The sequence below is a fragment of the Hyperoodon ampullatus genome (genome assembly GCF_949752795.1).
Source record: "Hyperoodon ampullatus genome assembly, chromosome: 1".
Classification (NCBI taxonomy): Eukaryota; Metazoa; Chordata; class Mammalia; order Artiodactyla; family Ziphiidae; genus Hyperoodon; species Hyperoodon ampullatus.
In genome coordinates, this window is record NC_136914.1 from 14,351,017 (window position 1) to 14,363,478 (window position 12,462).

General features: G+C 40.9%; 1 protein-coding gene across 1 annotated transcript in view; it reads left to right on the forward strand.

Annotated features, from left to right (window-relative positions):
* The window catches only part of MANBA (mannosidase beta), a gene marked incomplete at both ends in the record, with an annotated part of 144,998 nt that overhangs the window by 125,407 nt on the left and 7,129 nt on the right, over positions 1–12,462 (forward strand). Inside the window, one exon of the mRNA XM_079719116.1 lies at positions 4,492–4,636. Coding sequence (XP_079575242.1) covers positions 4,492–4,636 — 145 coding nt within the window. The remainder of the gene's footprint in view (positions 1–4,491; positions 4,637–12,462) is intronic.

Below are 12,462 nucleotides of genomic sequence, written 5' to 3' on the forward strand. Positions count from 1 at the left end.
GAGCACAGAGATATATAGAAAATGCCAGGGCATCACATGGAAATGTACACATGTGAAAATTAAGTGAGAGTAGAATACAATATAAATGTATATAAGTTACAGTATGTGTTAACAAAGATCAGGAAGGAATTTGGAGCGTTGTAAAAAATTTGCCACTCATCAGACTTTTTTCCCCTGAAAAGAAGCTTAAATTCACCATGAAGAAAATGCAGGTCACCTCTACCAAGCCCATCAGTAAAATATCTAATTGTCCTTTGCATTAGATCCAACTAAGCACAAGCATGACTGTTTCAATAGATATGGCTTTGTCCTAGAAGTTTTTATTTTTGCCTGAAAGAGATGACTTAATTTCCTACTCTGGTATACACTGATGTTTTGTTCCCCACCTCAAAATTCTGATTTTTACTTTTCTCCTATATCACCCTGTTTATAAATCTGGATCCAAGGAAACGGATTCCAGTCCCAAACTTCTTTTTTTTTTTTTTTTTTTTGCAGTACGCGGGCCTCTCACTGTTGCGGCCTCTCCCGTTGTGGAGCACAGGCTCCGGACGCGCAGGCTCAGCGGCCATGGCTCACGGGCCCAGCCGCTCCGCGGCATGTGGGGTCTTCCCGGAGCGGGGCACGAACCTGTGTCCCCTGCATCGGCAGGCGGACACTCAACCACTGTGCCACCAGGGAAGCCCCCAAACTTCTTGAGTGACGCCCCTCCCTCCATTCTACTCGTGAGTCCACGCTGAACCAAGTCCCAAAGCAGAATATTGCAGGTCCTTTGGCTTCCTTGGTGTATCAGGAATGGCCCAGGCTTTGGAGATACTTCAGATCCTGGAAGTTCCAGAATTGTCGGCCAACACCCAAAGTGGAGTGTCCATGGTGGTGGCCATTTGATGCCCGTGCTTGGCCTTTCAGGGCTGGGCTAGCACCTCTGGAGTGTCTGGGGATCAGAATGCCTCTCCCTGTGTGTTCCTTATTGGTGTGATGAGGGCTTCCTCATCTTTTCCTCCTGTGATCCCTTTACACACAGTCCATAAAGCCTTAGTCGATTTTTCAGGAATCTCAGGATGAGAACAGAGACTTCTTGTTGTTCAGTGCCTCGGGTGTGTGTGCTGCAGGGCAGGGACTGTGGCTGGCTTGATTTTGTGCCCATGGGCCAATTTTAGCTTGGTTGGTGGGGACGTTATTTGGGGGCTCAGGTGATTTAAATAAGTTCAGATATTATCAACTTTTGAAAACAAATACAAAGGTTACTTTCCATGCTGATGTGAGGTTAAATCTCTAGTGGGCATGCATTGATAATTGGTGCTGCCCTCAGATCTGTTTCTACTAAGATTTCATTTGGCTGCTTTATCTTCACTGAACTTTCTAGAAATCGCTCCACAACACTGATTTTCTACAATAACTCGACAAACCTGTGAACGCTTAATCAAGGGACTTGATTTCTCTGTGCCTAGCTATCCAGGCCTAGAAGTAGATAAATCTCTTTCTTCTTTAGTTCAGACGAGATTGGTATTTTTAGAAGGAACTTGGTTAGAGATCCTGAGTCTAATTGTTACTCACTGGGGTCCTTGGACTCTTAATCAGTAGAAATTGATAAGAGGCCAGAGGAGAATTTCAGGCAAGATTTTATCAGGACTTGTGCTGCAGCATGAGGGAGCGAAAACAAGTAACAGGTGCCATTGGTTCCCTGGCTCCTTAAAAGGGGTGAGGCTGGAGGCGGACTGGTGGGTTGGCTGGGAGGCGTAGTTTAGGTGGTCTGCGCACCCCTTGGTGGTGCTGTGTGCAGGGGTCATGAGCAGTACCCTGCTTTTGCTTCCGACACCTCAGAAATGGCAGTTGGTTTGTGGCCTTTTTGTATCTGATTGTTCATAATTTGCTCCCACTGTGAGTGTGTGCAGCTAGTTTTAGTCCTGTATAGTTTCTTTGCATTCTGCTGCTTGAGGAGACGTTTGTCCAGGTGCAAGCACTCTGGTGAAGGGTCCCAGGTCCCAGGCTATCTCGTAATTGCAGATTAACTTGACTGTTATAGATCATAGTTCTTAGGCCTATTTTTCATATTTCATTCCTTGACTTAGTGCTAGACTAATATATTCAGAGAGTATCCTGTGGTCATTTTGAGCTGGCACCCTTGCCACTCTGTTCGTGAGATTCTTACTTTCTTTAGAATGTTGTTTGCCTGTTATCAGTGCTGTGCTCCCCGTGGTCTGGTTCCTGAATGGAAAGGCTTTTTTTTTTTTTTTTTTTTTTTTTGCGGTACGCGGGCCTCTCACTGTTGTGGCCTCTCCTGTTGCGGAGCACAGGCTCCGGACGCGCAGGCTCAGCGGCCATGGCTCACGGGCCCAGCCGCTCCGCGGCATATGGGATCCTCTCGGACCGGGGCATGAACCCATGTCCCCTGCGTCGGCAGGCAGACTCTCAACCACTGCGCCACCAGGGAAGCCCAAGAAAGGGTATTTCTTTACCTGCTCACAGGTAACATCACTTCTTGCCTAGAAGATTATAATAGATTTCTAAATGGTCTCCCTGAATGCCCTCTAGTCCCCTGACTCCTTTCAGCGGTCAGAGGCGCCTGTTGCAAATGCAAGTCTGGTCACTTCACCCTTTAGCTTAAAAGCTTTCTGTGACTTCCAGTTGCCTTTAGGACGCATCCCAAACCTTCCCAGGTCTGGCCCCTGCATCCCACCAGTCTTGCCGCCATTGCTGCCGGCTCTCTGAGTTCAGGCTGCCTTGGCCCTCTTTCAGTTCTTTGCTGTGCATTCTCCTCTCACCACACGTGTCCTCTCTGGCTGCGGGGTTCTGCCCTCTCTCTTCTTCTCTTTCCTGTACTTCGAGGCCAATCCCCCTCCTCAGTTAGACCCATTTCCCCTCCTATCCAGGCTCCTAACCTCACACACCTCTCTTTCTTAGCCCTCATTACTGTTTAAAGTTTCCATATATCTGTGTGATTCTTTGGTTAAGGTCTGTCTTCTACACAAGCCAATACGCTCCACAAGAGTGGGCTGTCTGTTTTTCCTGGGAGCGGGGCTTACCGTTACCAGCATGCAACACACACTGTAGGTATTTATTAAATTTTTACTGAACGGCCATGATTTCTTCTCGCTTTACCCTTCTGGAGTTTGACAGCTCTGCGTCATGTAAGTTGTAACTTCATCTGTGACTTCCTCACTGGCCAGCTCTCCTCGATCTAAAGGTCTGGCTTCAGTGGAGCTTTTCTAGCGTTTTAGGAAGGCCTCTGAACTTAGTCTTCTAGTGGCCATATATGCATCCCTCTTTTTCCTCCTCTGTGAAAATTCAGACCCTACTCTAAGGCCGTCCTTTTCTCTGACTGGGGAATCCTTGCAGCTCTGACTGTCTCTCCAGGTTCTCCTTGGTGACCTCTCCTAATGAGCCCAGTGACCTCTTATTCATGAGCCTCTCCTAACTACAGCTCCAAGCTAAGAGATGTGATACCCACAGTGTCAGTAACAGCAGCAATAAAGGAGACTGGTTTTTCAATGATGATGACAGTAATTAAGGGTCTTGCATGAAGTTTTTTCATGCCTCTTAAATAAGAACTAAATTTACTTGTCTGTTTGTTGCAGTTTACCATCTGTTCTGCTATAACGAAGGAATTGCATTCATAAAAAGTTTTACATTATCAAAAGGCATGATATAAAAACAATTGCTTGACTAGAAGAAAGGGGTTAGGGATTTGACAATATCAGAGTCATAATATAGTTCTTTTTCTATAGAATTTTTTTCTAATAAACTGTTTTCTTAATAGCCACGAATGTGTTAGTAAAACCCATCACTGCCCAAAACTTAGTGTTTGACTACATATAGCATTTGCTCTGGAATCACAGTCTTTGTTTTCCATCGCCTCCACTATCGTTGGCAAAGAACCTTTTACACCATCCTATTTCCACGATTACCTGATTACCCATTGTTAAGCCCAATACCAAGCTTCCCCCCAAACCCAGCTGTTATAGACAACAGCTTCTCATACTAAGGGGTTGGTTCCAGATCTAGTATAATGATGGTATATATAATGGTAATTAAGTTCCCAAATTTATTCAAGCCTATAATTTTCTCAGATCTAGACAGCCTACCTCAAGCAAAAACACCTGTGTTTTTTAAAAATCTTGCAATGGACTAAGCTTCTCTTTTTCTGAATAACCTTTTTTTTAAGGTTGAAGTGTAGTTGATTTACAATGTTGTAAGTTTCTGGTGTACAGCAACATGATTCAGTTATACATAGATATATATTCTTTTCATATTTTCCATTATGGTTTATTACAGGATACAGAATATAGTTCCCTGTGCTATACAGTAGGGCCTTGTTGTTTATTCTATATATAGTAGTTTGCATCTGCTAGTCCCAAACTCCCACTCCATCCTTCTCCCACCACCCTCTCCCTTGGCAACCACAAGTCTGTTCTCTATGTCTGTGAGTCTATTTCTATTGCAGATAAGTTCATTTGAAAAACACCTGTGTTGTAATGTTTTCCCCTGAATCAGGTGATGCAGGCCCAGTGTGTCAAAACAGAAACTGAATTCTACCGCCGCAGTCGCAGCGAGATAGTGGATGGAGAAGGGCACACCATGGGAGCACTTTATTGGCAGTTGAATGACATCTGGCAGGCTCCTTCCTGGTCTTCTCTGGGTAAGTGTTTCAGCATTCTTTGTGTGAGTAAGAGAAAGCCATACCTGTGGGGAGAGGCACTGAGAGAGCACAGAGCTGGAGGGGTCAGATGAACCCAAGCAGGACTCCAGGGAGAGGAGGCTGTCCAGCTGCTGGTCTCGGAGCTGCAGTCTCCTCTCCCACCTTCACAGTCTTTCCAGGAGCCTTAGAGGCAGCCTCACTATGAGTTCTGAGCTGTGCAGCCGCAAAAGCAGGCGAAGGAAGGGAAAGATTCGTGCATGAAGATCTCAGCCATGTGTCTTCTGATTGTTGCTTAGAATTTACTTAAGAGGACTTTCCAGGGCAAAAGGAGATTGACATAAGCACGCCTTCTTCTGTTTAGGAGAATCCAACCACAGGGAAGTTTGGCCCAGCTGAGTGTTAAAATGTCCCTTTGCTGACTCCCCTTCAAGTCCATCAGGTCATCTTTCTTTTGCCCTGTTGATCTCTTGGGGAAAAGGGAATTGAGTGAGAAATCCAAGTAAGAAGGGTTATCAGGTGAACCTGTCTGTTCAATGAGGAACAGGTGAGATGGCTGACATTGTACTTGCAGTTTGAATGATTTCATCCATTTTGGTGCATAAAAAAAAGTAAGGTGTAATAGTGAATGTTGGCCTTCACTAGAAGTGATTTGAAGCCAAGTTCAGTTAATGATATAAACAAAAGTTTGGGGTCAAAAATGAGGCAAGGCCATAAAGTAAGTAGGCCATTTTGCTGGGTGAGGCTCTTAAACAAGCTGAGAATGCAGATCAGAGTTCCTTCCCCACATGCTTTGAATAATGCTCATCACCTCTGCAGTCTTGATCAGGTTTCCCTGATCAAACTCTTTATCTACACCAACCAGAGAAAAGGGTATTGAATGAGAATCAGGGGGTAGATGCTAGGGGAGTAGCCTTTCTGGGACGCTTGAACTGGAGAAAGAGATATTGTTCAGAGACACTTGGAGCCTGACCCTGCTTCCTGTCTGCGGATAAGGTGGTGGTCTTCTGAAGCTGAGTTCGGTTCAAGAAATGGGAGAGCCCAGGCTTTGTAACTCTTCCCTTAAATGACCCTCTGTTCTTCAGAAAGGATTTAAGAGTATGATGGCAGAGTAAGAATTTGTCTGCCTTCTAAACTCTGGCAGGACAATGCATTCGAGGAGAGGGTCACCATCTCCTGGGGGTGTCACCGTTTAGTAACTAAGGTGTGTATCACTGAGACCTTTTGCTTCAGCTGCTGTCCTCTTGAATGTCTTTTGTTTGTGGCCTTGATTGCTGCAACCACGCATTTGAAGTCTTTCTCCTGTAATGGATGCTGCACGTGAGAGTATGTAAGTTATCTCGGGTCCAAGCCATTTTCCATTTATCAGAAAACTTTCCAAATATAAGTTCCAGTTCATTTCATAGATCTAATTGGAAAGGCCTCTCCGCCCTTCCCCTCTCATTGTTATTTTTAAGGGGCAATACTAAGAGTTGGAATTGAAGTGCTGGAGAGTTGAACTTTTGCAAAACCTAAAGAAATTAGTTCTAGCCTGAACCTCAAAACCGTGTTCCTTCATCTCAACAGCTTGCACTGGTGAATTCGGGAAGTGCTCCCCCATCCTCTCTCCCCGTCTCTCCCACCCGCTTTTCCTCATCTTACTCTCTCTCCCTCTCACTGTATACCTCTCTCTGAAGCTGTCCGGTGATGCAGTGTTTTGTGGAGAAGGATCTTCTTTCTGAAATAGAGGCATGTTGAAATATTTTTTAGTTTGTGGGTTTAGCATACTGGAGGTGCCAACAGGGCACAGGATTCTGCAGGTTCTTGATAGCTTCTAATTGTATTTGAGGAATTGTCATTAATTGTCATGCGTTTGGATGTTCCCCTCCAGTCTGAACTTACCAGCCATATTTGTGATTGTGGTTGCTTTGTTTCACTCAGAGGATTTTGTGCCTATGGGAAATGGAGACTTTGAGTTCTAAGTAAGTTTATTTTTTTAAAAAAATATTTAATTTATTATTTATCTATTTTTATTGAGGTATAGTTGATCTACAATATTAGTTTCAGGCGTACAATATAGTGATTCAAAAAAATTTTTTTTTTTTTTTGCGGTACGCGGGCCTCTCACTGTTGTGGCCTCTCCCGTTGCGGAGCACAGGCTCCGGACGCGCAGGCTCAGCGGCCATGGCTCATGGGCCCAGCCGCTCCGCGGCATGTGGGATCTTACCGGACCGGGGCACGAACCCATGTCCCCTGCACTGGCAGGCAGACTCTCAACCACTGGGCCAGGGAAGCCCTCAAAATTTTATAGATTATACTCCATTGAAAGTTATTATAGAATATTGGCTATATTCCCTGTGCTCTACAGTATAGCCTTGTAGCTTATTTATTTTATACATAGTCATTTGTACTTCTTAATCTGCTGTCCCTATGTTGCACTTTGCTCCTTCCTTCTCCCCACGAGTAACCAATAGTTTGTTCTCTATATCTGTGAGTCTGTTTCTGTTCTGTTATATTCATCCATTTGTTTCATTTTTTAGATTACACATATAAATGATAACATATAGAGTATTTGTCTTTCTCTGTCTGACTTATTTCACTAAGCATGATACCCCCCAGGTCCATCCATGTGTTGCAAATGGCAAAATTTCATACTTTTATGGGCAAGTAATATTCCATTGCATATATATATATATATATATATATATATATATATATATATACCACATCTTCTTTATCCATTCATCTGTTGATGGACACTTAGGTTGCTTCCACATCTTTGCTCTTGTAAATAATGCTGCAGTGAACATTGGGGTGCATGTATCTTTTCGAATTCGTGTTTTTATTTTCTTTGGATATATACCCAGGAGTGGAATTGCCAGGTCTTATAGTTCTATTTTTAGTTTTTTTTGAGGCACCTCCATCCTGTTTTCCATAGTGGCCGCATCAATTTACATTACCACCAACACTGTAGGAGGGTTCCCTTTTCCTCCACATCCTTGCCAACATTTATTCTTTGTGGTCGTTTTGATTATAGTCATTCTGACCTCATTGTGGTTTTGATTTGTATCCCTGATGATCAACAATATTGAGCATCTTTTCATATGCCTGTTGGCCATCTGTATGTCTTATTTCGAAAAATGTCTATTCAGGTGTCCTCCCCATTTGATTGGGTTGTTTGTTTTTTCTATATTGAGTTGTATGAGCTGTTTATATATTTTTGTATATTAACCCCTTATCGGTCGTATCATTTGCAAATATTTTCTCCCAATCAGTAGGCTGTCTTTTCATTGTGTTTATGGTTTCTTTTGCTATGCAGAAGCTTTTAAGATTAATTAGATCCATTTGTTTATTTTTGCTTTTGTTTCTTTTGCCTTAGGAGACAGAGCCAAAAAAATATTGCTACAATTTATGTCAGAGTATTCTGCCTGTGTTTTCCTCTAGGAATTTTATGGTTTCTGGTCTTACATTTAGGTCCTTAATCCAGTTTGAGTTTATTTTTTGTAACCGGTGTGAGAAAATGTTCTAATTTCATTCTTTTACATGTAGCTGTCCAGTTTTCCCAGTACCATTCATTGAAGAGTGTGTCTTTTCTCCACTGTATATTCTTGCCTCCTTTGTCGTAGAGTAATTGACCATAAGTGTGTGGGTTTATTTCTGGGCTCACTATTCTGTTCTATTGATATATGTGTCTGTTTTTGTGCCAGTACTGTACTGTTTTGATGACTAGCTTTGTAGTATAGTCTAAAGTCTGGAAGCATGATACCTATAGCACTATTCTTCTTTCTGAAGATTGTTTTCACTGTTTGGGGTCTCTTGGGTTTCCATACAAATTTTAGAATGATTTGTTCTAGTTCTGTGAAATATGCCATTAGTATTTTGATATGGATTGCACTGAATCTGTAGATTGCCTTGAGTAGTATGGTCATTCTAACAATGTTAGTTCTATCTATGAACACAGTATCTCTTTCCGTTTGTTTGTGTTGTCTCCAGTTTCTTTCATCAGTGTCTTATAATTTTCCATGTACAGGTATTTTCCCCCCTTAGTTAGATTTATTCCTAGGTATTTTATTCTTTTTGATGTGATGGTAAATGGGATTGTATACTTAATTCCTCTCTTATAGTTTGTTGTTAGTGTATAGAAATGCAACAAATTTCTGTATATTAATTCTGTGCCCTTTGACTTTACCAAATTCATTGATGAGCTCTAGTAGATTTTGGTGCTGTCTTTAGGATTTTCTTTCTTTTTTTTTTTCATGTAATGTCTGAAACATTTATATTAACATATTTCCATACAAATAACCCAAAGAAAATTTAGTATTAGTTGTTTTTGTTTGTTTGTTTGTTTTTTTATACTGCAGGAGGATTTTCTAAGTATAGTATCATGTCATCTGCCAACAGTGACAGTTTTCCTTCTTCCTTTCCAATTTGTATTCTTTTTTTCTTTTTTTTGTCTGATTGCTGTGGTTACGACTTCCAATACTATGTTGAATAAAACTGGGAGAGTGGACATCTTTGTCTTCTTCCTGATCTTAGAGGAAGTGCTTTCAGCTTTTCACTGTTGAGTATGATGTGAGCTGTGGGCTTATCATATATGGCCTTTATTATGTTGAGGTATGTTCCCTCCATACCCATCCATTTGTGGTAAAACATAAATGGATGTTGAATTTTGTCAAAAGCTATTTCTGCATTCATTGAGATGATCATATGGTTTTTGCCTGGTTTTGGAATCAGGTTGATGCTGGCCACATGGAATGAGTTCAGAAGCTTCCTTCCTCTTCCATTTTCTGGAAGAGTTTGAGAAGGATTGGTATTAATTTTTCTTTGAATGTGTGGTAGAATTTATCAGTGAAGCCGTCTGGTCCTGGACTTTTGTTTTTTGGGAGGTTTTTTTTTTTTTGGCTGCGCGCGGGCTTTCTCTAGTTGTGGCAAGCGGGAGCTACTTTTTGTTGAGGTGCACAGGCTTCTCATTTCAGTGGCTTCTCTTGTCGTGGAGCATGGGCTCTAGGTGCACGGGCTTCAGTAGTTGTGGCACGCGGGTTCAGTAGTTGTGGCTCACGAGCTCTAGAGCGCAGGCTCAGTAGTTGTGGCCCATGGGCTTAGTTGCTTCACAGCATGTGGATCTTCCCGGACCAGGGCTCGAACCTGTGTCCCCTGCGTTGGCAGGTGGATTCTTAACCACTGCACCACCAGGGAAGCCCTTTTGGGAGGTTTTTGATTACTGATTCGGTCTCCTTACTAGTAATTGGTCTGAAATAAAAAACACGATTTTTTATTTCTTCTTGATTCAGCCTTGGACGGTTATATGTTTCTAGGAATTTATCCATTTCTTCTAGCTTGTCCAATTTGTTGGTGTGTAGTTGTTCATAGTAGTCTCTTATGATTCTTTGTACTTCTTTGGTATTAGTTGTATTGTCTCTTGTTTCACTTTTGATTTTATTGATTTGAGCCCTCTCTCTTTCTTTTGTGATAAGTCTGGCTAAAGTTTTATCAGCTTTGTTTATCTTTTCAAAGAACCAGCTCTTGTTTTCTGTGATCTTTTCTATTTTTTCTAAGTCTCTATTTTGTTTATTTCTGCTCTGATCTTTATTATTTCCTTCCTTCTACCAACTTTGGGTTTTGTTTGCTGTTCTTTTTCTAAGTTCCTTTAGGCATAGGGTTAGGTTGTTTATTTGCAATTTTTCTTGTTTTCTGAGGTAAGCATGTATCACTGTAATCTTCCCTCTTAGAACTGCTTTTGCTGCCTCCAGTAGATTTTTGGATCATTGTGTTTTTGTTTTCATTTGTTTCCAAGTATTTTTTGATTCTTCTTTGTCTTTGGTGACCAATTGGTTGTTTAGTAACATATTATTTAGCCTCCACATCTTTGTGTTTTTTGCAGTTTTTTCTTGTGATTGATTTCTAGTCTCATAGGGTTGTGGTTGGAAAAGGTGCTTGATATGATTTCAATTTTCTTAAACTTATTGAATCTTGTTTTGTGGCATATCGTGTGATCTGTGCTAGAAAATGTTCCATTTACACTTGAATCAAATGTGTATTCTGCTGCTTTGGATGGAATGTTCTAAATATCTATCAAGTCCATTTGGTCTAATGTGTCACTAAAGGCCAGTGTTATCCTTATTGATTTTCTGTCTTGATAATCTGTCTATTGATATATGTGGGGTATTAAATTCCCCTACTCTTACTGTGTTACTGTCAATTTCTCCCTTTGTGTCTGTTAATATTTGCTTTATGTATATAGCACTTCTGTGTTGGGTGCATATCTATTTACAATTGTTATATAAGATTGATCCCTTGGTCATTATGTAATGTCCTTCTTTGTCTCTTGTAACAGTCATTGTTTTAAAGTCTATTTTGTCTGATATAAATAGTGCTATCCCAACTTCTTTCTATTTACATTTGCATGGAGTACCTTTTTTCATCCCCTCACTTTCAGTCTGTGTGTACCTTTAGATCCAAAATGAGTCTCTTATAGGTAGCATATGTATGGGTCTTGTTTTTAATATCCATTTGGCCACTCTATACCTTTTGACTGGAGCATTTAGTCTATTTACATTTAATTATTGATAGGTATATACTCCCATTTTGTTAGTTGTTTGGGGGTTGTTTTTTGTAGTTCTTTTTTTGTTCCTGTCTTCTTCTCTCCCCTTTTGATTTGATTTGATGTTCCTGTCTTCTTCTCTCCCCTTTTGATTTGATGACTATCTTTAGTTATGTTTGGATTCCCTTCTCTTTTTTGGTGTTTATCTATTGTAGATTTTTGGTTTGTGGTTACCATGAGGCTTATATATGGCAATCTATACATAATGTAATGTAGTATAATATATATGATTATTTAAAGTCTCTGATCTCTTAATTTCAAACACATTTTAACAACCCTACATTTTTACTCCCCCATCCTCGCCATGATTATTGTTTTTTTTTTAAACTCTTTATGGAATTTGCCACAATATTGCTTCTGTTTTATGTTTTGTTTTTTTGGCTGCAAGTCATGTGGGATCTCAGCTCCCTGGTTCGACCAGGGATCGAACCCACACCTCCTGCATTGGAAGGTGAAGTCCCAACCACTGGACCACCAGGGAAGTCCTGATTATTGTTTTTGATATATTTTACATCTTTTTGTTTTGTGTATCCCTTAACTAATTATTGTGGATATAGATGATTTTTGTCTTTTAACCTTCCTGCTAGCTTTGTACATGGTTGATTTACTACCTAATATTTGCCTTTACCAATGAGCTTTTTCCTTTCATAACTTTCATGTTTCTATTTGTAGCCTTTTCTTTTTCACTTAGAGAAATACCTTTACCATTTCTTGTAAAGCTGGTTTGGTGGTGCCCAACTCTTAGATTTTGCTTGTCTGTAAAACTTTTGATTTCTCCATCAAATCTGAATGGAAGTCTTGCTGAGTAGAGTATTCTTGCTTGTAGATTTTCCCTTCATCACTTTAAATTTATTGTGCCACTCCCATCTGGCCTGCAGAGCTGCTGAAAAGTCCACTGATGGCGTTATGGGAGTTCCTTTGTATGTAACTTGTTGCTTTTCCCTCTTCAATATTCTTTCTTTAACTTTTGCCCTTTTAATTCAGTGTATCTTGGTGTGGACCTCTTGGGTTGATCTTGTTTTTGTTCCAGGACCTGCAAGTCTGTTTCTTTTCCCAGGTTAGGGAAGTTTTCAGCCTACTGTGTCCTCACATATGTTCTCTGCCCCTTTCTCTCTCTCTTCTCCTTTTGAGACCCTATAATATGAATATTAGTGCACTTGATTTTGTACCAGAGGTCTCTTAAACTGTTCTCTTTTCTTTTTATTCTTTTTTCTGTTTAGCTTCAGTGATTTCCACTACTCTGTCTTCC